This window comes from Nothobranchius furzeri, chromosome 6 (assembly GCF_043380555.1).
Source record: "Nothobranchius furzeri strain GRZ-AD chromosome 6, NfurGRZ-RIMD1, whole genome shotgun sequence".
Classification (NCBI taxonomy): domain Eukaryota; kingdom Metazoa; phylum Chordata; class Actinopteri; order Cyprinodontiformes; family Nothobranchiidae; genus Nothobranchius; species Nothobranchius furzeri.
Window position 1 is genome coordinate 61,538,115 of NC_091746.1, and position 27,720 is coordinate 61,565,834.

The window sequence follows — 27,720 nt, forward strand, 5'->3', positions numbered from 1 at the left end:
AAAACCCATCCCAGTTTTTCCTGTCAGTGTTTGGTTTTAGGAAGAATGTACCTAAAATAACGGATATCGAGCTTCTCAGCTTATAGCAGTGTGGGCAGGGCATGGGTAGGCGTGGCCAGCTCCAGCTTGTTTTCTCAAAGTGACAGAGCCCTGAAACGGCTCATTCTGGAAGATACTGACGATGCCAAGACTAAAACTGCTGACGTGTGAGGGATTTAGTGACAAGAATTTCATGAACAAGTTTTTAATAGACCAAAGGATTATAATAATTTGAGAAAAAATCATATAATATGTCTCCTTTAAACAAATTCTACTATTTTATAATTAAATTGACCCTGAGATGTTAGATGTGGGTTCTCCTTATCTTGGCCTTCTCCTGCCAGGTTTCACAAATAGACTGTATAGAAGATGGCAACAGTGTAGAAGCTGAAGCCAAATGACTCAAATTGCCATTCCTGGCTTGTTCCAGTTTAAGTTTGAAGTTTGGAGGTTGCACAGTGGAACAGTTAATTGCACCATTGCCTTGCAGTAAAAAGGCCACAGGTTCAAATCCCAGCACAGACTTCCTGCATAGAGTCTGCATGTTCTCCCGTGCAGGCACCAGGTCCCATGTGACAAATGAGTAAGTTTAGAGTTGTACTCCCTCATTTTAAACAAACAGAAAGGGATCAGTTTTACATCACTTTTTTATCTCAATAACGGCCCCGCCTACTTTTGAGGTAAAAACATGAGCGCCGGATGAAACGTGGTTCATGAGAACAGAGAGCATAATGTATTTCATAGCAAATGTTGACAAGAGATCCTTTGTGTGCTTTTGTTTGCTTCTCCAATCACATGAAAGATTTGTGGCACTGACCTTACCTGCTTTGAAAGGTGGTGGGGGGTGGCAAGAGGAAAGGAGACTTATTTATAGACGTGTCTGAAAAAGTGTTTCTTTTTTACTTTCCTTCCTCTTTCCCTATGATTTTCCTGAATTACTACATTTTTTGGCCTTAATATGAGGTGCTGGAACGACATTCCCTTTTCCCTTTTTTTCTACTCTGGATGTGGACACGGAGGGTTTGGGATCATCCAGATAACGGTTCCTTCTCTAGAACCCTGTGAGTTGTTGACTGTGTGTAAGACAGAAAAGGGAAGTTATTGAAATACATCTAATTAGCAACAATATCTGTTGCACTTATCTACTGCACTTGGTAAAAAATATACACCAATGATATCCAGATTGTTACATTTGAATACTAAAGCTTAATGGTGTGTGTTCAACTGTAGAATTTCCTAATATATTTAGGTGTACATAGTCATCTGATGCTATAAAACTCCATTAGAATCTAAAACAAGGCAGGGGAGATGTTATATTCAAGCTTTTAGGGTTTAAAATTGATGCTAAATGTGGTTCTTTTAACGTACACACTCAGCCCATACGTGACAGGGTGTAAAAACGGATCTCTTGCATTGATTTCTTGTGTCGTTATGAATTTGGTTGCTCACAAAGCCTTTGTGTACTTCTACACAAGCTAGCGTTAAGAGGAGTTTGCACTTTGTCTGGGACAGAGTGACATTTTCAGTAAGATTTGTAGGTCAAGAATCACCTCCCCCAGAACAACAGTCCACTAATCTCTCCATCCATGTGTGTAAACATGTCTGGACCCAGGTTGGGAGAGCACCAGCTGGGCCTCGTGTTCTACTTACTCCAACCTCCAAAGAGGGAAAAAAAAACCTCCATCCAATTCTAATTACCTCGTCTGGGTGCAGTCGTTCACCAGCGCGGTAGATTATCATCCTAAGTGTGTTTGTGCTGACAGTGATCTCTATCTGAGTTGCTGCAATAGGGATAATTAGGTTATCAGATAGTAAACAACCCTGCTATGTAGCGGCAGCGCGGGGTGAGATAGATTATCTGCAGTTTGTGGGATGAAGCTGTTGTCGATTCACAGCGGAGTCTTTACATGCCTTACAAACCCGCACAATGTTTCAGCGCTTCCCTCAGCGCCAGCTCAGCGCTTGCTTTTGTTTTGAGTTTTCTCAAATGTGCATCGTCTCCATAAATCTGATGATTTATAATCTCACTCTTGCAGCATTCTAAGTTTTAGTTTTTGGGTATTACATCACTAGAATGGCTCCTGAGTGCCTTTCGTTCCGTGGAACAGACCGAGAGATGCTGCTGCGGGCTCGCCGATCCCTGGATGTGACAAAGTGAACGTCTGCAAAGAAACTGAGACACATGATCTATGACTGCACAGGATGTCAATATAATCCGGCATTGCATTCGCGCTAGAGCTTACATCATATAGAAGAAACTGCTGTTTCATGAGATACTCCACTCAGATCTTTCTGAATATCGACCACGAGCCGTTAAGAGCACCAAAGAGTTAGAAGCTCTGATGGTTGCAGCAAAAACAGAGCAAAGTTTGAACTTCTTTGACCAATCCCACATTATAATCCACACCCCCATCTATATGCTCAGCATGTTACAACACTCGTATCTCCATGCAAAAGTTGCATCGCAAACAGATCTGTGGAAAGCTCATTAGCAGGCGTGTGCGTTGGGTTGAGCGTGTCAAAGCGTTCTGCTGACTTCCGACGCCATTTTCCATCAATTATCCAAATGCTAGCTATTTACAGCCCTGCAGGGGTTCACTTGGTGCATCAAACAACACATTAGGAGAGAAATTACTTTAAAGTTTCTGAAATGTCAAATGGTACTAAACGTGGTTTCAGTATTACGGTTTGTTAATACTTTATCAGTTTATCTGAATCGACTCACAACTCATTTTTGGTGAAGTGCTGGAGTTAAGCTAATTTGATTATAGAATAATTAGAATAACTGGAATTTTTTGAGGAAAATTGAGGATCTGTTTAGTGCAAATTTGCCCAGAGTCTGCATAATCAGAGCCACAAATATACTATTTGTTTTAATGATAAATAACCCGCACTTGTATAGCTCCTCTCAGAGTAAGGACTCCAAAGCGCTTTACACTACAGTGTGTCATTCATCCATTCACACACACTCACTCACTGATGGTGATGAGCTATGATAGCCACAGCTGCCCTGGGGCGCACTGACAGAGGCGAGGCTGCCGAGCACAGGCGCCACCGGTCCCTCCGACCACCACCAGCAGGCAAGGATGGTTAAGTGTCTTGCCCAAGGACACAACAGCAGAATTCTCTGTCCGGAGCCGGGATCGAACATGCAACCTTCTGATTACTAGACAAATATAATATATATGATATAATACAATAAATATAATATATCTTGTGATGAATGAATGATGTGGAATTGAAGGGCTGTTAAACATTTCAGAAGCCAATGAATCATTTCATGCTTGTTGTCTGTATTTCTACAAATGGAGCTAATTCAAGCATCTGTTCTACCTTCTCCTCCTGATTGAGTTTAGTTTTCTTTCTTACACAAAACTGTTTTTATTCAAATAAAAATCTCACAGCATGAATTACTAATGTTTTTTGGTTACATAGCCAGTTACAAGTGAAACAAAAAAATGTGAAAATGGTGCAAAAGTTCATTTATTCCAGTAACTGAACTTAAAGGTGAAATTAATATATCAGACGGACTCATTTCGTGCAAAGCCAAATATTTCAAGCCTTTTATTTTCTGTAATAATGGTGATTTTGGCTTACAGCCAATGAAAACCCTACATTCATTATCTCAGACAATCTGAATATTGTGAAAAGTTTCAATATTCTAGACTCAAAGGGTCACACTCTAATCAGCTAATGGATCCCAAACACCTGCAAAGAGTTCCTGAGCCTTTAGATGGTCTCTCAGTCTAGGCAAGGCAAGGCAGCTTTATTTGTAGAGCCCATTTGAATCACAGAGGCAATTCAATGTGCTTTACAATTACCAGGACATGATATTAAGACAGCATAAAAACACAAATTAAAATACACACACGCTAAATGACTGAAATAAATGGACTTGTGCACCGTGTTCTCATGTTTCAAGTTTCACCTGTGAACCTGTAAACAGATATTTTTATTCTCATTCAAGATTAACGATGGGTTTAATCTTCGTTAAAACTCTTTCTAGTCTAGATTTGTCCTCCAATGTCTTCATGGAGTTATTTGATTAAATAGAACTTTTAATTCTCTTGAAACAAAAACTACAAAACTCTTTCAGTTTAGCTCATAACACCGTCAAAAACTGAAGATTTAGTAATTGATTGACTTTTAGCTGCTGCTGTAGGTTTATTTACAACACATACAAATTTCAGGTTGACTTTTGGTCAGATTCATTAGGTTTAAATATCAGAACAATTATCCAGCTAATTCTGATTATCTAGTTTATCTTATTGTCAGTATTCTGTAAAATCTAATTAGTTAACCTTGCTTGAAAAAAAACATGATGAAGAAGAAGAAAATATCATTTCTATAGCGCCTCTCAAGATAAAAATCACGAGGCACTTCCCAAAAACAAAAAAAATGTAAAAATATAAAAAGTATTTAGAAAGTGTTTAGAAATATATTTAAAATGAGCAAAAAATAGGCAATTGTGATTTAAAAGAAAAAATGTTAAGAAAGAGAGAGAGTGAATAGGAAAGAGGGAAATCAGTGGATCCTGGGGAAGGTGGAATAGGTGGGGAGAGCAGAATAAAGAGAGAGTGGTGAAGAAGGTCATGCAAAAGCCAGCTTGAACAGGTGAGTCTTCAGCTGCGTTTTAAAGGAGACCACTGAGTCCACTGATCTCAGGCTCAGGGGGAGAGAGTTCCAGAGTCTGGGGGCCACAGCAGCAAATGATCTGTCACCTTTGGTCTTTAGCCTGGTGCTGCACAACCAGTAGGCTTTGATCACTGGACCTCAGGGACCTGCTGGGGGTGTAGGGACTAAGAAGATCACCAATGTAAGATGGTGCTTGTCCATGTAAGGCCCTATAGACCAGAACCAGGATCTTGAAATGAACCCTGGAGTTGACTGGCAGCCAGTGAAGCTGGAGGAGAAGTGTTTGGAGGACTTGGTCAGAAACCGACTGCACTAAAAAATAATGAAAATCCAAGCTATTTTCCACTGCTACATCGCATAGTTACTGGCTTGTCGTAGTTCTCTTTCTTAACATTCGTTTCGATGTCTCACTATGGGATACGCCCCTCCGCGGATTCCTCAGAAGCACTTATCTCAATACGCCAATCCTGATTGGCCAGTGACCGTGACGTACGCGTCCCCATGCTACTATAAGTAGCAAGCGTCCCAACGCACGCACTATTCAATCACCTCTTCTCGCTTCGGTGGTCGCTTATCTCTGAGGTAAGTTAGCTCAACTGTTCACAGACGGAGCCTTCTAATATTCTCTCCGTCGCCGAACGTTAACTTACCGTCCTTCTGTCCTGACCTTCACCATAGGTTCGGGGCATAACGAGCAGCTTCACACTCCAGTGCATCTGTTCGTTCTGTGCTAACACACCAGTTAGCCAACATGGAAGCCGCTCCTCCTACCAGAGGAGTCGATGGCTCAGGAGCTCGCCTCTGTACCTGTGGGAACAAAATCTCAAGCAAAGACCCGCACAAGGTCTGCTCGAGCTGCCTCGGGCTGGAACACGCCCAGCTGGCATTGGAAGTCCCCGGGTCATGTGAGAACTGTGCCTGCTTCACCCTGAAGAGCCTTCGCCGGCGGCTAGCGCGCCAAGCTAGCCTGTCGGGGAAGGACCCTTGCCTGCCGGCCCCTGGGCCACCGCCTGGGGACGCCAGCGAACATGCCCTCCCGGAGCCGGAACCGTGTGCCGAACTCAGCTGGGGCTCACAGCTCGAACTGGCCGGTCCGAGCCACCCCGTCGAGGACGTGTTGGAGTTGGACTACGGAGACGACGAGGACACCTCGGAACTCCTCATTTCAGAGGAGGACGAGGATGACGACGTCTTTCTCCCCGTCGCTCAGGCCTCCATGCCTAGCTTTCCGTCCTCTCCCAGGGATGGAGCGGCTTCTCCGGCCGCCCACCTGGACATGCAGTCAGTCTGCCGACGCGCTGCGACCAGGCTCAACATCCCTTGGCCCACCGTGGTCACTGAGGCTGTCAGGTCCCGCTACGAGGGTAAGAAGCTGCCTCAGGCCACAAGGGCGGCAAAGCCCCTCCTTCCCGCCTTCCCGGAGCTTCTCCAAGAAGTGAGGTCCTCCTGGGACAAACACCCTTTCAGCTCAAGGTCTCCGGTCCAAGGAGCCTCCTCGCTGGACTTCGAGGGGATGGAGAGGGCTGGCATGCTTCGCATGCCGCCGATGGAACCGCTGGTTGCAGCCCACCTGCACCCACGGCTCTCGGCAACTTCCTCCAGGCCTCCCGCTCTCCCTGCAAAGGCGGACCGCTTCCAGTCGGCGCTGAACGAGAGGGCGTACAAGGCTGCCGCCATCTCGGTCCGAGCTTTGAATGTCTCCTCCATGCTCTCAGCGTACCAAGCCGAGCTCTGTGAGGACATGAATACGAAGCCGGACCCGGAGGTGTGGGAGGAAATCACCGTACTGACCGACATCTGCCTGCGGGTGCAGCGCTGCGCGGTCCAGGCTACGGCGAAAGCTATGGGCATGATGGTGCTTCAGGAACGTGCACGTTGGCTGAACCTCACCAACCTCTCTGATAGAGAGAAGGAGGACATTTTGGACATGCCAATCGTGCCTGAAGGCATTTTCGGCTCTGCCCTGGCATCTATGCAGCAACGGTGTGAGGCCAAAAAGAAAGAGGATGAAGCCCTTCATCTCTGCCTTCCCCGTAAGCCTTCACCGGCACTGCCGGCTCGGCCGAACCTTCCTCAGGCAATACCCCGAGCCCAGCCTCAGTTCCGGATCCCAAAGCGCCCGAAGCCTCAAGCTGTCCAACCAGCTCCCTCGGGCTCAGCGCCTCGACCAGTGTGGCCTCAGCGATCCGGCAACCAAGCTGCTCCGCCGCCGGGACAATCCACCCGACCCGGCGGTCAGCAGGTGAGGAAGAAGAAGAGGGCAGCCTGACGGAGTTCTTTCCCTCCCGACGCTGCAGCTGGCAGTTCCCCGTTCGCCAGCCCCTCCTGTTCAACGTTGCCATGGTGCTTTCTCCCCCCCTCACGGAACCCCTCCGGCAGAGTCCCCGAGCGGTCCAGGGTGGGGCCAGGACGTGCAGCCGGCTGTGCCGGCTCAGAACACACGTCACAAGCACTCACATTGTTGTTTTTCACAAACATGTCACGCTCAAGGAGCATTAAAACGTTCGCTGCCGCATCCAGACAAAATGTCAAGGGCGCAGCAAAAATCAATAAAAATGTTACCCATGAGCGGTCCCAGGCGGGGTCGGCCCCTGGCGGACTTTCTAGCCAGCCACGGGTCGTCCCCGTACACCTGGGCCGTCAAAGCACAAAGCCCCCGCGCATGCGCAGTGGTTGCCACGAGCACTGCTGCCCCACAACCTCTGGGGGGAGCTGGTGCTCCGTGTGTCACGGCTGTGTCACCGCTCTCAACTCACATGGAGGAATGGACAGCGGTTTCTGCTTCACATTGGGTGATAAGAACAATTTCGAGGGGTTACAGGCTCCAATTCGCCTCAGTTCCTCCTCGATTCTCCGGCGTAGTGTTCTCCCACGCCCAGGGGTCGTCAGCTCACATCCTTCAGGGAGAAATCTCCTCCCTGCTGGAGAAGGGAGCGATATGCATTGTGCCTCCCGATCGGTCTCAGAGCGGTTTCTACTCCAGGTACTTCCTGGTCCCGAAACGGGGAGGGACCGGGATTCGCCCGATCCTGGATCTGAGGGCCCTGAACCGATGCCTCAGAAAGTACAGATTCAAAATGCTCACGCTCTCATCCCTTTTGCGTCTGATTCACCAGAACGACTGGTTCACCTCAATCGACCTGAGGGACGCATACTTTCATATTCCCGTGTACCCTCCACACAGGAAATTTCTGAGGTTTGCCTTTCAGGGAGTGTGTTACGAATACACCGTGCTCCCATTCGGCCTCTCGCTGAGCCCGAGGGTGTTTGTCAGGTGTACGGAGGCGGCGATCGCCCCTCTGAGAGGGAGGGGCATTCGACTGGCCACATATTTAGACGACTGGCTCCTGCTGGCACGGTCCAGAGAGGAGGCAGCGTCAAACACGCTGGTTGTGATCCGTCACTTGTGTGGTCTGGGTTTCAGAATAAACTGGCAGAAAAGCGCTTTACTCCCCTCCCAGAAAATAACCTTTCTAGGTCTGAATCTGGACTCAGGGGCGTTCACGGCCCGTCTCTCGACACCGCGCGTGGACGCGCTCTCGCTCTGCCTGGCGCGCTTCCGCCTACACAGTTCGGTGCGGTTTGCGTTATGCCTCAGGCTGTTGGGTCTCATGGCGTCGGCTATTTCAGTGGTACCACTCGGCCGTCTACACATGAGAGATTTTCAACGCTGGGTGGCTTCTCTGGGTCTCTCTCCAGTGCGCCACAGAGCGCGCAGGGTGACGGTCTCTGCAGCGTGCGTCGCGGCGCTCCGCTGTTGGCGTCACCCCTCCCTCTTGGCACAAGGGGTGCCTTTGGGGTTGGTTCTCGTGAGGAAAGTGGTCACGACAGATGCGAGCCTGTCAGGTTGGGGGGGGCTCCTGGAGGGTCGCTCTGTCAGGGGTGTGTGGAGCAGAGAGCTCTGGGGGACACACATAAATTATCTGGAACTCCTCGCGGTCTTTCTGGCCCTGAGGCGCTTCCTGCCTTTTCTGTCCGGCCATCATGTCCTAGTGAGAACAGACAACACCACGACTGTGGCATATATAAACCGCCAGGGGGGGCTGCGCTCCATGCGGTTACACACACTGGCACGCAGACTGATCCTATGGTGCAGCAGGCATCTCCTCTCAATCAGAGCCACCCACGTCCCGGGTGTTCTGAATCGGGGGGCGGATCTGTTGTCCAGAGGGACACCCCTGTACGGGGATTGGAGCCTGCATCCAGCAGTGGTGGAACAGATTTGGATCCGGTTCGGCACAGCCGTAGTGGATCTTTTTGCCTCCAAGGAGAATGCTCAGTGTCCTCTGTTCTTCTCCCTGCGCGACCGAGACGCTCCACTCGGCGTGGACGCGCTGGCGCACGACTGGCCACGGGGTCTGCTTTACGCTTTTCCCCCAGTGGCCCTGATACCATCCACCTTGCTGAGGGTACGAACCCAGCGCCACACTCTCATTCTGGTGGCCCCATTCTGGCCAGCCATGCATTGGGTGGCGGACATTTTCCAGCTCCTGGAGGGCCAACCTTGGAAACTGCCGCTTCGCAGGGACCTGGTGTCCCAAGCGGGAGGCTCGATCTTCCACCCTCATCCAGAACGGCTGGCCCTGTGGGCCTGGCCCCTGAGGGGTGCGGACTAGTGTCAGCAGAGCTGCCCCAGGCAGTCATTCGAACCATTCAGAATGCTAGGGCCCCCTCCACTAGGACCCTATATGACTGTAAATGGAGGGTGTTTGAAGCCTGGTGTCAGGGCAGGGAGGTCTCACCCTTCCAATGCCCGGTGAATGTCATTCTGTCTTTCCTGCAAGACTTGTTGGATGGGAAGAAGGCTTTCTCCACCATTAAAGTGTACCTAGCAGCCATTTCCGCCCGACACTTGGGTTTTGGTAAGAAATTGGCAGGTCAACACCCCCTGGTGTGTAGCTTCATGAAGGGCGCGCGCAGGCTTCTCCCTGTGTCTCGACCCCTGGTGCCCTCATGGGATCTGTCCTTGGTGCTGTCGGCCCTCTCCGGGCCTCCATTTGAGCCTATGGACGGCCTGGACCTTAAGATCCTGTCTCTTAAGGTGGTGCTACTCCTGGCTTTGGTATCTGCAAAGCGAGTTAGTGACTTACAGGCTCTCTCTGTGCACCCATCCTGCACCCAGTTTGCACCAGGTGACATGAAGGTGTCCTTGAAGCCCAACCCTGCCTTTGTGCCTAAGGTGGTGGGCTCCTTTTCTCCTATTATCCTCACAGCTTTCTACCCACCGCCCTTCTCCTCTCCTGAGGAGGAGCGGTGGCACAAGCTGTGTCCGATTCGCGCGCTCAAGGAGTATGTGAATCGGACAAAGAACCTTCGCAGGGGGGACCAGCTTTTTGTGTCATGGGGTGGGCCTCGTAAGGGGAAACCCATCACAAAGCAGAGGCTTTCCCACTGGATTGTGGAGGCTATTTCTATGGCTTACTCCTGTCAGGGCATTCAGGCACCTGTTGGGCTCAGGGCCCATTCTACTAGGGGCCTGTCTGCTTCTTGGGCCCTTTTTCGGGGGCTGTCAATCCAGGAGATTTGTGCTGCAGCAAGTTGGGCTTCTCCACTTGCATTTGCACGCTTCTATAAGCTTGATGTTTCGGTCCCTGCAATGACTCACACGATTCTGAGTGTGGGGTCTTTGGCGGGCCAAGACGTATCCCTGTAGGTTGGTGATCGCTGGATAAGCTGTCTGGCAATACGGGAGTCTCCATATCCCATAGTGAGACATCGAAACGAATGTTAAGAAAGAGAACTTTAGGTTACTGTCGTAACCCCGGTTCTCTGAGTAACATGAGTGAGATGTCTCACCAGACAACCCTTCTTGCTGGGCGAAGCGAGAAGAGGTGTTTATCTTGAATAGTGCGTGCGTTGGGACGCTTGCTACTTATAGTAGCATGGGGACGCGTACGTCACGGTCACTGGCCAATCAGGATTGGCGTATTGAGATAAGTGCTTCTGAGGAATCCGCGGAGGGGCGTATCCCATAGTGAGACATCTCACTCATGTTACTCAGAGAACCGGGGTTACGACAGTAACCTAAAGTTTTTGCAAATTGCATTAGTTGCTCCAGCACAGTTTCCTGTACCTTTTATTTTACGTGCATAATGACTAGCATACCAAACTTCATTTAAAGATGACTTGGTAACATTTTAAACACTTCCATCAGAGGCCATCAGAATTCTTAAAGGCTCAGTTTGTCAAAAAAATGTGACTCTTTTGCACCTCGCAGTTCAGAGTTCATCTCCGGTAGCCCACACCTACTGAAACAGCAATATGTCATCAATGAGTTCCAGCTTTCAATCCTGTGATCAGGTCTGTTCTTTAAATTTGTACTCTTTTCTAAATGGAAGGAACAGAATTTCCTCAACCCAGCAAGGCGAACATGGAGAGAACTGACACCATCACTTGCACAACGTTTAGAGAGAGGAGGTGAGCCGGCACAACTTCTCAAAGTTTTCAGCAGAGAACAAGGAAATAATCGAGGAGCAAAACACGGAGCGTTATCGCTCATGTGTCCCTAAACAGCTCGACTATGGATTGTCAACCACAGTTTATGTATACAAAATGTCAAGCTAGGAATATTTAGCATAGACTTTGGTGAGAAATATTAATGAGCAATGGCGAGTTTGTGAACTTGATTGGCAGAATTTGATAGTAAAAGTGAAAAAAATATTACTGTGGCTTTAAATTACAAAATAAATAAATAAAAATAAACAGTGACAGAAAGGTGACGGCAAAGACCTAAGTGACAGAGAGAGCTATTTATACGTTCTGCTCCAGCAAAGAGCTCGTTAACAACCGAGCGCAGGTCTACTGGATTCTCACTGAAAAACAAGAATCAATGATTACTAGTGTAGAAACCAGAAAACTGAAAAAAGACTAACATGTATTTCATACAATAACAACATCATAATGCACAGTTACGTACAATAAAATAAGCATCTGTCTTTGGAAGAGGAGAAACTTTGAATTACGACATCAAAACTGCTTTAACCGACTGCATGACTGTAAATAATAACCAGAGAAGATAAAAACCCTTATCAGTGTAATTAGTGCATCCTGGGGGCAAATGATGAGCCTTCTGTGCATTACACAATCCAAACAGCACCAGAGCTGAATTTAGTAAATTAAGCACCAAGAGAGACGAGTGGAGATCTCTGGGAGTTCTCTGTGCAAATATTATCACTTCTGTTGTGTCGGGGATGTCAGAAAACTGGCGTGCAGCAGGCAGTGATGTGAACTCTGGAAGCTCTGCAGGAACTTCAGCCACCTCTCCATCGCCCTGCGTGGTACAGAGAGCTGCTTCTCAACATAACCCATTCATTTAAAATATTTGTTTATCACAACACAGCTTAGTTGTACTATTTTAACCTGGGAAAAAAGACCCACTTTGACTTTTCAGGTCCTAGTGTAATGATGAATTTGTCCTCCTGCAAGTGCTCAAATATCTCTGATCAGAGTGAAAGGCTTTTCTCGGAGCAGGTGGGGAGAGGCTTGTAGAGCTCAGTGAATAATCCCGTTGACTTTTGCTTGTGAAGCAAGGCAGCATTTCTAAAGTCTTGGCATCGCTGGAAGTGGGGGATCAATTATTCTGAGTTAAATGTGCAGCAGCACTCTGCTGCTCGTGCAAAGGCAGTGATGATGCACAATCCTCCTGACCTTCACACTTCCTGTTGTGTTGTTTAGCTAAGTTTACTTTTAAGGCCTCCACAGCGTCTGGACGAGGCAGTCCTAACTTACACCCGGTATGCTTTTTTAAAACAGGAAATCCATTTTTTTATTGTTATTTTTAGACATTTAAGGATTCTTCAGGATCGGTATTTACATAGAAAAGCCTGTAAATCTTAAATTAGACAGAAAAAATAAAAAGCTACTTTGATACAGTGATCATGCTGAATATGCAGTTGCTTTATAGCTATAAACTATAATGTGTAAACTTTCTAAAGAAATTCATGTCAAGTAATTATTCAAACTCTGGTTAAAAAGGGGAAACACTCATATTTTCAACACATGTGGAGTCCTCTCTAGTATAAATGAGTGCCTTGTGGGTCGATCTCTGTGGAAAAAAGTTCCGGCGCTTTTGTTTCAGGAAGTAAAAGATAGCTGGAGGAGAGGGGAGCAGACCACGGCAGGTTTTGGGGTCTTATTTTCCCATATCTGGACATCTGGCCTCTGATTGGCAAACAGCAACACGACTCTACCACTGACTCTGTTTGGTCTGCAACTTTGATGTTTTATCTTCACAAAAACCACAAGCCTGGAGGAGTTCTGCCATGTTGTGGAGTTGTGCTAACGGTTAGCTTCTACTAGTCGGGACGAGTCTACTGATCTGTGTGGCTTTTTCTGACCCAACATGTTTCCCCGTCTGTTTCCTTCCTGCGGTTAATGCAGGAAACAGTACAGGACCATTTTCATGTTCAGCTTCCACATTAAACACAGCTGGACAGATTGTATTTCAAAAAGAAAAAGTATAATTTCCTCTTTGATTTTTAACACTGACGATTTGCTCTTCTGTATTCATCCTTTTTTCAGGAGAACCCATACTTGTGCAGTGATGAGTGTGACGCCTCTAACCCAGACTTGGCCCACCCTCCCCAGCTGATGCAGGACCGTGAACGAAACGGCCTAATCACCTACTGGCAGACGGTGACCTGGAGTCGCCACCCAGAGCCTCTGCTGGCTAACATCACCATGTCCTGGAACAAGAGTCTGGAGCTCACAGACGACATCCAGATTGCATTTGAATACGGTCGACCCACAGTCATGGTGCTGGACAAGTCCATGGACCACGGGCGTTCCTGGCAGCCCTACCAGTTTTACGCTGACGACTGCCTGGACGCTTTCAACATGCAGCCTAAACGAGTGCGCGACCTTTCACCTGCAAACCTCACACGGGTCATCTGCACTGAGGAGTACTCGCGCTGGGTCGGCTCCAAGAATGACAAACATGTGAAGTTTGAGACGAGGGCGCGCTTTGCTGTGTTCGCTGGATTTAGGCTGCAAAATATGGACAACCTGTACACACGCATGGAAAGTATGAAGGGACTGAGGGACTTCTTCACCTTCACCAACCTGAGGCTGAGGCTGCTGCGGCCCGCCCTCGGAGGCACCTACGTCCAGAGAGACAACCTGCTCAAGTACTTCTACGCTATCTCCAACATCGAGGTACCTGCCAGGTGAGGGGTCTCTGTTAACATTTTTAAAGTGCTTGTGGTGCGTTCGATTTACCTGTGAACTCGGAACAGAGAATGAAGTCACACCCAAGTTAACCGCGTTCTGGTTACCGTAGTCGGAGAAGTCAGGATTCCAATGTGGCGGCGCACACTTCCCAAGTAGCCATTGTTTGTAGATTCCTCCTAATAACAGAGTTTTAAGCTGTAGATTCAACCTGCAAACAAAACTTTTAGTATGTTCAGCTTAGAGTTGCAAGCACTGCATGTAACGTTGATTTTAAATGCACTTTTGTAAGTGTGTTTTTGAAAGTAAACACACTTCACCCAAAACTTACTGTTGTTGATACGGAGGGCTGCCATTTTGGATGTTGAGGTCGGACTTCTATTCTATTTCATTCAAGTTTATTTAAATAGCGCCAAATCACAACAAGAGTCTTCTGAATGATCTTCACACAGTAAACATTCCAATGCAGGTCAGTTCATTAAGCCAATCAGGAAAAAGTTTCCTATAGAAGGAACCCAGCAAATTGCATCAAGTCACTGACTAGTGTCTGTGACTTTACAGCAATCCTCATACTAAGCAAGCATTTAGCGACAGTGGAGAGGAAAACTCCCTTTTAACAGGAAGAAACCTCCAGAGGATCCTGGCTCAGTATAAGCAGCCATCCTCCACGACTCACTGGGGATCGAGAAGACAGAGCAGATACACACACACACACACACACACACACACACACACACACACACACACACACACACACACACACACACACACACACACACACACACACACACACACACACACACACACACACATCCACACGCACAACATATATACCAAGTAATGTTTCTATGGTTACATTGTAATTTCTCCTATTTATCCTAGTGAATCTTTCATTAAATGGGTAAACTAGTAGTAGCACATTCAATGTCAAAGAAAGTAAAATGTTATTATCAGGAGAAGACGAATGCTTAAATGGTTAGCAACAGTATTCAAGCTGATGGTCCCCTTCGTGAGGCCTCCACAGCTCAGCAGAGCATCATTGTAGCGTCTTCTGGGGAGAAAAACACTTAGTGAAAAATTAAAGTTACATTTTTTTCGACTGCTAAAACTCAAAAAGCCAAAATGAGGCACAATTTTCAAAACCTCTACTTCTGTTCCCAATCGCTTGACTCAATGTATCACTATACTTAAGATTTCCTTATCATATTAGAACTCTGATTTTCCTCCTTTACACTCTGATGTCAACTTCACATTACCTTGCTGTCAAAACACAACACACAATTTTCAGGTTTACACACACTTTCCACATAAATTCTCAAAGCTTCAATCAACAACACACAAATATTCAAATCTCTAAATTTTCGGGTCTGGCGAGCAATTTGCAATCAGGGACTGCAGCATAAAAGTAAGTTTCCACAAGGCTACCCAGGTGTGTGAGTGGTTTCAGGACCACCCACGGTTTTCCATTGTATACCTTCCACCTTATTCCCCCTTCCTCAATCCCACTGAGGAGTTTTTCTCAGCCTGGAGGTGGAAGGTGTACGAAAGGAATCCACAGAGCAAGGTCCCACTGCTTCAAGCCATGGAGGAGGCTTGTAGGGATGTGGCCTTTGAGGCCTGTCAGGGCTTCATGAGGCACTCAGGGCGGTACTTCCAGCGCTGTTTGGACCAGGAGGACATCGCTGTGATGTTGATGAGGCCCTCTGGCCAGACAGAGACCGGAGGCATGATGCCCATGATTATGCTTGAATGGGAGAGGGGGTAACTGTAAAAAAAATGTTTTGTCTCAAAATTTGTGTGATGTCTAATGTTTTTTTTTTTCAGTGAAAAGTGGGCACTGTCATACATTCAGTGTGTAATTCATTGGGTTCCATTTAGACAATTGGGTTTTCAGTTTTGCTCTTCAGTGTTCTTTCCATGCTTGGTAGTGTTCACCCAAAGGCTACTTGTGTTCAAGCAATGAATGGTATGTGTGTGTCATGTGAAAATGTGGCTGTGTTTACCAAATGAAAACACGTGTTCCATTTTGGGAACATGTTACGATATGTGATGGCAGGGTTTTGTTGCAAAGGGAAGCCACGGTTTAGGAATTTGTGTGTTATGTTTGGGGTTTTGTGTGTGCAGTTTTGAAAGAAATGTACAGTTTTGAAAAACGTGTTTTAGCAATCGAAAAAATACTGTAACAGCTGAAATTGCGGGAAATACAGTTAAGGAGCAAATTGTAGAAGAAAGTAGTCGAGTGTGAAAAGTGGTCAGTATGTCCTCCAGCAGTCTAAGCCTATAGCAGCATAACTACAGAGATAATTCTGGATAACCTAGCCTTTTAGATGGAGGCATGTTGGAGGCAGGGCAAGGGAGAGCCGTCTTTACCGACTGTACACTCCATCTCCCTCTACTCCCCCACTCGTCCAGATTTAGGCTAACATCAGATTTTAACCATAGGCCCTATCAAATAAAAATGTTTTAAGCCTATTCTTAAATGTAGACAAAATATCTGCCTCAGGGACTAAAGCTGGGAGCTGGTTCCACAAGAGAGGAGCCTGATAGCTATAAGATCTGCCTCCCATTCTATTTTAGATATTCTGGGAACCACCAGTAAACCTGAGCGCTGAAGTGCTCGGTTAGGGACATATGGAACAATCAGGTCACTGATGTATGATGGAGCTTGATTATTTACTCATTCGCTGCCAGCGTTTCCCAGCGTTTTTACTGTTTTTAAAGAGTCACAGAATGTTGCGCACTAGGATGATGTCAATGCCAAAACAACCAAAACAAAGCGGAGACTCACCTCTTACATCAGGAAGAATCCACGCGTTTCAAGCGTTATCCTTTCTTTCATAATCCGTTGTTGAATTGTGATCGGCAGAAGCTTTTTCGGTTCTCGCCTCACTTTTTTTACAGCAGCGGCCCAAAACGACCTCCTAACACGTGGATTTTCTGCTTCCTGATCACATGATCTGTGACGTATGCGGATGAAGATCAGCTTTAGACCTGTGATGTTTTTTCTCACGGTGCGGGGGCTTGTTCCAGTACCCACACAGTAAAACAACACAAATGATGACTTTGTCATTGGATGTGAATGAGTTAAGAGCTTTATATGTGAGGAGGAGGATCTTAAAATCTATTCTGAATTTAACAGGTAGCTAATGTAGGGAAGCTAAGACAGGAGAGATATGATCTCTCTTTTTAATTCTCATCAGAACTCTAGCTGCAGCATTTTGGACAAGCTGAAGACTTTTAACTTCATTCTGTGGACTTCCTGAGAGTAATGAATTACAGTAATCCAGTCTTGATGTAATAAATGCATGAACTAGTTTTTCAGCCTTGCTCCTGGAAAGGATGCTTCTAATCTTAGCAATATTCTGAAGGTGGAAAAAGGAAATCCTATAAACCTGTTTAACGTGGGATTTGAATGACATGTCCTGGTCAAAGATAACACCAAGGTTCCTTACTTTGTTCTCAAAGACTAATTAAATGCCATTCAGGTCAGGTTCTGAAATCCGTCCGAGTTTCCAGTTGGGAGATCCAACTTTGTCGGGTGTTTAATTTAATATATATAATTACACACACACACACACACACACACACACACACACACACACACACACACACACACACATATATATATATATATATATATATACATGTAAAACACAAACAGCAACTAGATGAAAATAAATCTTGGCCAATACAGATAAAGATTTTGATACTTAACATGTCACGCTTCCCCATTGATTCATTCTTATCTGTCTTAGTTCACTTTTTCATTTAGTCAATCTCGATATATTAGAATAGAATAGAATACAACTTTATTGTCCACCGTGGTGGAAATTTTCCTTCGGCTCTCAAGAACAAAAAAAAACATTCATGCATAAAAACATTCATGACACACGTGTATTTTAGACAGAAGTGGGTACATCCAAAACAAATATGGGAAAATAATAAAATAGCAAATAGAAAACCAATAATAAACCACTGTCTGTGTCATATGCTTTTAAGTTTTATCACTTATATTTTAATGCATTGATAAAACGTTATTTAATGTGCTAACCTGATCATCCCATGTTAAAACATCAGAAATATCCAACACCAATGACTCTGGCTGATATGAAACGATATGTTTGATATTGATACATCTGACATGACGAATGCAGCAGCTGCACAGAAATAATCCTCAGGCAGCACAGGTCAGGTAGATCTGGCAGCATAGTCAACTATTATTTTTTTTAATCACACAGTAAATGATCTTTATTCACGTAAAACAGTAAATCCTCCTTTAGAGCAAAGTCATGTGCTGCACATTTATTCAGCATTGTTCTATCTCACACACACACACACACACACACACACACACACACACACACACACACACACACACACACACACACACACACACACACACACACACACACACAAAACATATTAATCATTGATTAAGTGTGGGAAGAAGGCTGGTAAGGTTACACCGCCGCCAACAAAGCATTTTTGTTTCTGGATTTAGGTTCTCTCCAGACTCTTTTAGCACACGCTTTAAAAGGTTCAATAGGAGATTTGTTACCAGAGCTTGTAAATTTCTGCAGACTAAGAACAGGATCTAACTTTTGGCTTTCACTAGTCTTTAATAAAATAAAAAAAATATCTATATAACACAGTTAAAAATACAACCACAAGAAAAGCTCTTGTAGTTGAGCTGTCATTTTTATTAAATAAGGAAACAGTGTTTGAGTAACTGCATTATTGCTGATGGATGTTTAAGTGAAACAATTATTTTTACAGCTACAGAAGGAACTCAGCTAATAAAAGCAAGTGGAAAATCATTAGGGTCTAGCTCTCGCTTCCACAAATAACTGGTTCCTTGGCTCATAAGTTACATTTAAAACCTAAAACTGGGACCATAAAATGTTTATATGTTCACAATATTTTACCATTTTTGTGACAAAATGTTCACTAAACTTGCGCTAGTTAAAGGACATTATAAAACTCAGGTGTGTAGGTGGGTGAGGGATTCTACACTTGCAGCTGATTTCTTCCTGTCAAACACGACAGACAGCAGAAATCACCCGGTGATGAACATCCTCTCTGCTCTGACATCCACACACTCCTCCGCTTTGATCCCAGGCCTTTCCAAATGACCCCGTTCTCTGCGTGAACTCTCGTCGGTCCGTCACCGGCCCGCCAGGACAATGATTAATGACTGAAATAAAAGGCCTCGGTGGTCGAACGTCAACCCCAATCCGCATTCCGCCAGGGGATCTGGGAACCCTTACATGGCAACTTTGTGACAGTGAACGATGCTCGGGCTATCACGTACCTGCTTAGCATCAACAAGCCATCTTTCCTTCCTCTCGGAGTTATTATTCCAATCAATACGGCCGGCTGACATTTGAATGATATTTAACATCCTTGCTGGGACGGTGTGCAACGAGAGGAGGGAGGCACGGATTTGTGTATGCGTATGTGTGTGTGTGTGTGTGTGTGGGTTGCTGAGCAGAGAGAGGTGGAGGGGGTGAAGATGAGTGTCTGAGCGGGGTGTTGACCGATGTGGGTGTCTGTAAAATGCGTGTCTGCGTGTGAGGAAAAAGGTGTGGGGAGTGTTTGATGAAGTTCTGAGTGGATGCTGACACAGCATACACACACACACACACACACACACACACACACACACACATGGCTACACACACACACACACACACACACATGGCTACACACACACCCATAAAGCAACCCGCTGGCAGTGTGGAGAAGGCCTGCAGGTATTGATCACGACCACTTTTCAGGCTCAGCACAGAATCAAAGCGAGGGGAGAGATCAGGCCAACACCCAGGGGGGTGAAACAGTCCATCACCAAGCCTGGACCTCCACCAAACCCCACAAATTTAATAATCAACCACTGCTGGAAATGTTTTTTTTTTCTTCTCTCTGTCCTCTACTATTGAACAAATCAAATCCTTGCTGCACCACTTCGCTTGAACAACCCCTACAGATCCTCTCAACCTTTGTTTATAGTGTGAACCCTCATTAACATTTCTTCCATAAAACTCTCCTAATTCTGTTACTGGAGCTGGTGGCAGCCGGTGATAGTGTCAGCACGTGGTGGATCTGGTAACAGAGGAACCAAATTTAGCCCTTTGGTGATGACTGAGGCCAGTCGGTCTTCCGCCCCGGCCACCCACACCTCCCGTAACATAATCACAAATCAATAAGTTATTCTGGGCAGCCAGGAGGGGTATTAGCTGATAGTGGTGGAAGGGTCCTCAACAGTACAGTACAATCAGGAGTGTCTGATGCTTACGGCTGGGAAATTGATTCTGGGCAACGAGACGATTAGTCAGTGTTCCCTGGACAAAAGGCTAAGCTTTTTCATCTCATCTCATCTGGCCTTAGTAACGTATTGGGATTTCCAATGCTTAAAAATTTGAATAATGAATATTCCACTCCACTGGCGCTCTGGTGGGGGAAAAGCACACCGAAATTGGTTTTATACGATCCAAACTTAGTGGCAGCGTATCGCAGGTCGCCACTCTAATGAGATACGCTGGTGTTCTGGATGGAGAGTGGGTTGTGGACACTTCCTGGACATGTTGTGTGTCTTCGGGCCTGAAGCTGCTATATGTGCCCAGTTTAAAGTAATTATTATTAGTTGACTGTTCCTAATGATCTGAATTGACCATGCTGAGAGAGAGAGCCAAACAAGCCATTTTCCCATCAGTCAGTGCAGACGTTACCTCTGTGGGATGAACCCCTAGTATCCGAGACTGCAGCGTCAGCGTGATCGGCCCGGAGTCTATAAAGCTGGCGAAGGTATGCTGGAAAGTCAGGGATAAATTCTGCTGCTTTATCAATAAATACAGGCCCGATAAGCCATTAGGCGCTAATGCAGGAGAGATGAGTTTGATGAGAGGGAAGATTAAGATTTAAGAATTTTGGACGAGATGGAAACGCCCAGCAGACTGGATATTGGGTTTTTAGAGGATATCCAAAGGTGGAGGAAGAATTGGGAAGTATGCACTAAAAAGGGTGAAACATGTGGAACATAAATTAATCGTGAGGATTCTTATTGTTTTTTTGTCACAAATGTTTCAGATTAGTGAACAAAATTCAACATCAAAGACAAATAGGCAATTTCATTGGCTATGTTTTATTTTTAAATGTATTTAACAGAGAATGCTGCTGTTGTGTCCTTAAAAGGAACTCCGGCTTTGAGGACGCGTTTGCCCTAATAAGCCACAAGTTTTCTGTTGTTAGAAACACACAAAATATTGCTGTTTATTTATAAATCTATAATATTTAGTACATTTTTTGACATACGTAGGATGCCATGTTTTCTGTACGAAATGCACTCGGGGCGATGACGTATGTTGGTTGCACTTAGAAAAATAGCTATTGACGTTATTAATAATGAAGTAAAATGCAGCATTGTGCTGCTTTTGGATGTCATTTCCAGTCAAAGGGCAACATGGGGAGTGATGTGAGCTTACACAGCTTTCCCACTGGCAAGAAGAGGAGAAAGCAGTGAGAAGATGCCAGTGGACGGACACAACTTCCCAAAGATCCACGGCTGTGTTCCCAACATTTTTCTCCTGATGCGTTTGAGGCTTATAGTCGACCACAACTACTTAAAGAGCTCACCAGAGCGGCTGGGTATAAGAAAAGGCAGAAACTAAATGCTTTACCAACCATTTTCCCACACAAGGAGCCTAAACGCCCTCGGAGAGACAAGAGACGCTGGACGCTCTCCTGAGCCGACCCGCTCCTGCAGCTGCCGCTCCGTCACGTTCAGCGAACCATCGGACACGACACTTGTCACAGGTGAAGCTGAACGTTCACCTCTCCCATCAGTAAAACAAGCAGTAAGTGTAGCAACACAGTGTTCTCCAAACATACAATATCTGCAAAATTTATTAAAGTTGTTTCACTGAAAATCCTAATCATCTATGAATCACACGGCAGCACTGGATGCCAATATTCTCCAAAATCATTCATAACTGAATGAGTTTGATCACACGATAGTTTACCGTTAACTTCTGCTGACAAAAATGTGAGCACTCTCCCTCTCGGTTACCATGGAGACACATTTGCCGCACACTCACAACTGGTTTTGTCCTGCTCTCGCTTCATCCCGCACTTCTTGCTCTTCATTTTGATGCTCGTTTTGTGAAACATAATCAGTGATGTCATCATTAATGTTTCACTCTGGTTCAAAGTGAAAAGGCTGAACAGACGACATGTTGATGTCGCTGAACAGTCACTACAGGGTCCCAAAGCCGGCCGGTGCAACCGCGGTACAACCAAATGACATCACCACCCAGAGTGCATTGCAACGCTAACAACAATGGCGACCTACGAGTTAAAACTATTTTTTACAAATTTTATAAAAATGTAGACATTAAGAAGGTTTTTTACACCACTTTAATTTAACCGATACTAACATTTATCTTTTAAGAACCACAAAGTTTTGTAACCTGGGTTCGTTTTAAGACACTTAACCCACCTTGCCTGCTGGTGGTGGTCGGAGGGACCAGTAGCAACAGTGTTCGGCAGGCCGCATTCCTGTCAGTGCGCCAGGGCAGCTATTGCCACCTCATAGCTCATCATCACCAGCATGTGAGTGAGTGAATTATAGCATTTGTTATAATAGATTTTGTTGTTGCGAGAGTTGAGAGGGAAATTGGGAAATGTGTAAGTTCTGTAAAGGCTCTTTAAAGGTGTGGTTAACTGAAAAAACATTTAAAAATTATTATTTCTGGTTATAATTGGTCACTCAGAGTTTTTCATGCAGACTGAACAAGTCTTCTACATCTATCTCCTGCGTTAGCTTCTGATAGAAAATAGATGGTGAAATGCTAGGATTTGAAAATCCTTACATATCTATGGGATATCTATCATATATATGAACTTGCATTCATGGCCTCACCCATCTTCGCTCGTGCCCGCCCACAGGAAAGCTTTTAAAAAAAATTGCAGTGAAGAGAGAGAGCGGAAAGTGTGTTGGTGATAGTGACATTGCAACATGGCTGAACGCATTCTGTTAGCCAATCAGAAGCGAGGTTGGTGCATGTCATTAATAATAATGAGTATTCCTGCTGGTTTCAGCCCACATCTGCACCAGCAAATTTCTGCATCTCAGAGTAGAAGCATCATGGCTTCTTTTTTTACTCATAAGGCATAGATTTACACTGAACAACATTGGAAATGCATTTAATAAATGAGTAGACCACACCTTTAAAGTCATAACATCAGTTTGTCCTTTTATTACTTCTTCAGAACATTTTGTGTAAAAACATGGTTGGGAAATTATCATATTTAAATAATTGGTATGTTTTGTTCAAAGCTTTATTGTTTTTTTGTCTTACTTTTTATTTTGTGTGTGTATATGTGACTTAAGGAGGTCTAAAGATCTCCGATTTTTTTATACATTCGTTTTATGGTCATGTAAAGTGAACTTATATATATATATATATATATATATATATATATATATATATATATATAGTCTGTTAGGTGTTAAATATCTTTTCAGTGCAGCGTAGAGTTACTCATCCTGTGCAAATTTCTTCTGAGGTTAACGTTAAACTCACAGCAAAGGTGTTTTAGATTTTAAAAGCTCTGGGATTTATATTCATTTCACTTGCTGGGTTTAAACTGCAGATGAGGGCATTTTCATATCGCCGGACAGACAGGCCATGTGAAAAGCTATCTCTGACCATCAAAGATAAAGTAGCAGGGTCTCAGCTCTATCATCATTTAGATCAGTGAAACCATATTCGCTGGGAAGCCTAACTCATAAGCGGAGCTCTCAAATTCTCCCCCATTCATTCAACCCCCATCTCCCCACTCCCGCTGCCTCGGTCCCATCCGTCAGCCGACCTGCCGGACTGTGGAGTGGACTAGAGCAGGCCTATAGTCTGCATTATGGCTTCAGTCTCAGGGTCATGGATTGGGCTTTTTTAATGAAATAAACAGCAAATCATATGGTGGGCCTTTATAATGGAATAAAGGAAAGGCTGTAAGCTCAGGAAGAGCCAGCTAAGTGGATTAAGGCTAGAAGGGAGGGAAGGCAATGGAGCAGGATGGAGGAGATAGACTAAGGCGGTATTGTTTTTTTCTCCCTTCGCCTGGCTTGTAATCGCTGCAGCATCAGGTTCACTTCTGCCTGACTCTGAAATTTCATTTGATTGGCTAATGGGGTAAGATGACATTTAAGTTAGACCAAGTAGTCTGAGTGTCTCTTATTGTCTGTCAGTTAGCTGAATCAGGTTTAAAGAAGAAGAAAAAAACACTCAGCAAATGTGTCACAACACACTGCTGATCATCTTTCCATTAGGTTAAGAAATACCAGCCATCTCAGTTTGCAGGAGACGTACACTTCTAATTCAGAGGATCAGTCTGATGGAATATATAGTTTTTATACCGTAGATGTTTATAAGGAAAATATGGATGATAGAGATGTGGACGCATGTAGAGCAAGTAGACTTTCTGTCAAGCGAAATCAGTTAAAATCTGAAATTTTTACACTCATAGACAAGAATTTGTTCTCACAATTGTTGTTAATGGAAAACAAAACTAAAAAAGAGTAGAAGTCTTTTGAAGTGGGGTCCTGTAGAAAAGCTATGAACAATTATTAATTTATTTATACATTCCCAATAAAACTTGAAAAATGGCCAAAAATCACATTTTGCATGGTTGGATCTTAAAGTTCCAGATAGTTTAAGAACACTTCATGAAGAAAAGCACATGCTTGCAGAGATGTGGGCTTTTAAAGGTGTTTAGATTGGCTGTTAAACCGCCTGTTACCAGTCAGAAAATGTTTAGGCTCGCTCCGATTTCTTCTTGTTGCACGTTGAAGCTCTACGTAAACTCCAACCATGCAAAATATGATTTTTAGATTGGTCTTAAACTTTTGATCGGAACTGTAGTTCTGTACTGACGAGCTAGGAGCTAGCTACAACACAATCCATGTATTTATGTCATATTTAAACACTGAATGTGGACACTATCAACCTTTATGTTGCTGCTGTTTTGTATCACAAGCTTTTTTTTCAGAGTGTTTTTTATGCGATAAAAATAAAAGTGGAAGAGTTTTATGGTGTAGCTAGTAAGCTAGCTAGGTCATGCTCCTCATTTTCAGCAGAAAAACACAGATAACCAAGAAAGTAAGCATGTGGTGTTCCAAACTGCTGTGAACATTCTGACATTTACAGGCATTTATTTTTTTATCCATCTTTCTCCTTGAAATTCAGATGTTGTTGCATAGATCTGCCACATGTTTAACCAGCTGAACTGACGGTGACAATGACCATGAATGCTGTTTCCAGTTTTTTTTTCTGACATTCAGAACCTGAAAAAACTTTTATTATAAAAGTAGAAGTACCGGTACTCTTGTCAGCTTACAGCTGAAACACAAAAGTGGACTGTTCCCAAACTTGTTGATGTGTTAGTCGAAGCTCAACTGCACTATTGATTTATCAACTTCTAAGTAATGAAAAGTGTTTCATTCAAAAATTAATATTTGATTATTGATCATGAATTTGGCTGCTGTAAGACCCAATGTGCAGGTTAAGGCTCTGGAGGCAGGTGAACTTAACAGTGTACTTTAACAACAAAAAGCATCTTGACAAAAAATATTTTTAAAGCACGTCAGGATGTGTCTCTTTGGTTTGATTTATTTTCCCCTCAGCTCCTGTTCCCTGTGCACACCTGCCTTCCTCACCTCACCTGTCCCTATTATGTGATCACCTCCCTCTGTGTTTAATCATCCAATTTCATATCTGCTATCAAGTGATGGACATTGGTTTAGCTCAGTTCACTTAATTTAAAATTCAACCTTAACTAAAAGATTAGACCACTTATTTCCATCAGAATTAAAGAAGAGGATGGAGAGGTTTAGTCAACTCAAACAGCAGCTGTTCATTAAATAAATACCACAAGTCCCACTAAACAGTAAACAAGCGTTTAAACCCAAGTCGTGAACAGATGTATCGTCTCTAACCATTGAGTAATTTCTTTCCAGTAGTAAAAACGAAAGATTTCACCCGGCAGGAAGCGAGCTCGCTCTGCTGTTGCTGCTTCTCTGCGTTTTTACATGGCGGTGTTGTTTCATGCCTGCTCGCCTCGTTTATCCGTGGTGAGTCTGTGTTTCTCTCGGCACCATCCCGGCCTCCTGCTGCTACAGCTAATGTGCTGAGAGCTTTAAGCCCTCTGTCTCCTCGCAAACTGGCACAGAAAACTTTCCATTACTGTACGCGTTACAGAGAGTAGAGAGAGGACAAGCAAGGCAGCTTTTTAAAAAGTCCTTTTCATGTTTTCTCGATGTTTGTCCTGGTTTGTAGTTATCGTCAAAACAGCCAGTGAAGCAAAAAGTTCTTTGTAATTCTGGATCACATGGTGATATTCCTGCATGAATAAATTCAGCTGTAAGTAGGAATTTTACTTAAGGTGAAATGTGGCTAAGCTCAATAAAAAAACCGCTTAAAACAGTTTTCATTCCTGTGCTCCTACATGCTCTAGATATAGAACATTTAAATCATAGCATAAAAAAAACTGCTGTAGATCTTGCATCTGTACTTGCTGACTTTAATCTCAGATCTCTGACTTTTTTCTCAGATGTCAAAAAGTCTGAATTCTGAAGAAAATTTTATTTTTCAGTGGTGCTAATCCTCTCCCGTAGTATAATGATTCACAACAACACTTAATTTCCCTCAGGGATTAAAAATGTGATTTTGAATTTGTGTAAAAAGGGTTGAGTTTTGTGTTTTTTTTTTAAATAATTCTACAGAATTGATGCTAACGGTCACATTTCTAAACAAAGCTCAGGTCAAGTTGATCCAGAATAAAACTGTCTCCTTAAGCTAAATGCTGATTTAATTTTTTAAGCTGTTATAGCACATTTGGAAAACAAATTTGCCTAAAACATTTATTTTATGCCTCTGAAGGACCTCCATACACTGTATGGCTATAAATAAATTGTGACAATTTTAAAAAAAGAAAAAAATAATAGAGTGGTTCTCTTGCATTTGTCTAAAACTCTCTGCCAATAACATGTTTCTGACCAAAAGCAACCCTTGGATCACCCGTCTCACTTCCCTGGGTCCTCCATTCATTACGTACTTGTGTATTTAGCAGCAGAACACCACTGGTGTGAGAGCATCTCCACTCAAAATATCAGAGAAGGAGCAAAAGCTGGCTGCTACTTCAACTTTGGGACAAACTACCTGAGTCTCAAAAAGTAAAACACCATTTGAAGTCACGGGCAACAAAAGACGACCGGTGTTTAGCTTTGTCTGCAGGTTTCCGGTTCCGGTGGATGTGGATCCAGAGAAGACACCCAAGGGGAGGGGGGAGTGTTTTATGACTGTGGTAGCTTTCAAAACCTAGCTTGTTTGCGGATTCACTACAACAGCTTTAACTCTTTTGACATTCTTGTATTTAAAACTGTTCGTACAATCTCTAAATTCTAATCAATTGTTCTAATTTATATTATGAGATTAAATTAATATGAATATATTTTCATCACCAAATAACAGATATTCATTTAAAACAGTCGTAAAACCTTTTTTATTTAAAATTGTAAACTTTTCTTCGAGTCTCTATAAAGCTTATGAAACTTTGTTGGGGCTCAAAGTGGCCCAGGAGCCCCAGAATAAAGCCCTACAACTTAAAGAGTAATTTGCCCCCACCCAGTGTGTCCAAGCTTATGGCACGTTAAACCAGCTTTTCTCAGAACAAACAATTTCACCGTGACCATTACAACATTATTAAATAATCAACAGTTTTTGCTGAATAACTATAAAAATTAGTGTATAATCATGCTGTATAGATGTGTATCTTAGTTAAAATTTAAATAGTCTGCCTAAAACTGTCAGTGTTACGCCTTATTCAGGT

At 44.2% G+C, this 27,720-nt stretch overlaps 1 protein-coding gene across 1 annotated transcript in view; it reads left to right on the forward strand.

The window, feature by feature from the left end:
• Positions 1–27,720, forward strand: part of ntng2b (netrin g2b) — a 124,493-nt gene that overhangs the window by 13,731 nt on the left and 83,042 nt on the right. Inside the window, exon 3 of the mRNA XM_015943031.3 lies at positions 13,195–13,838. Within this exon, the coding sequence (XP_015798517.1) occupies positions 13,195–13,838 (644 nt within the window). The remainder of the gene's footprint in view (positions 1–13,194; positions 13,839–27,720) is intronic.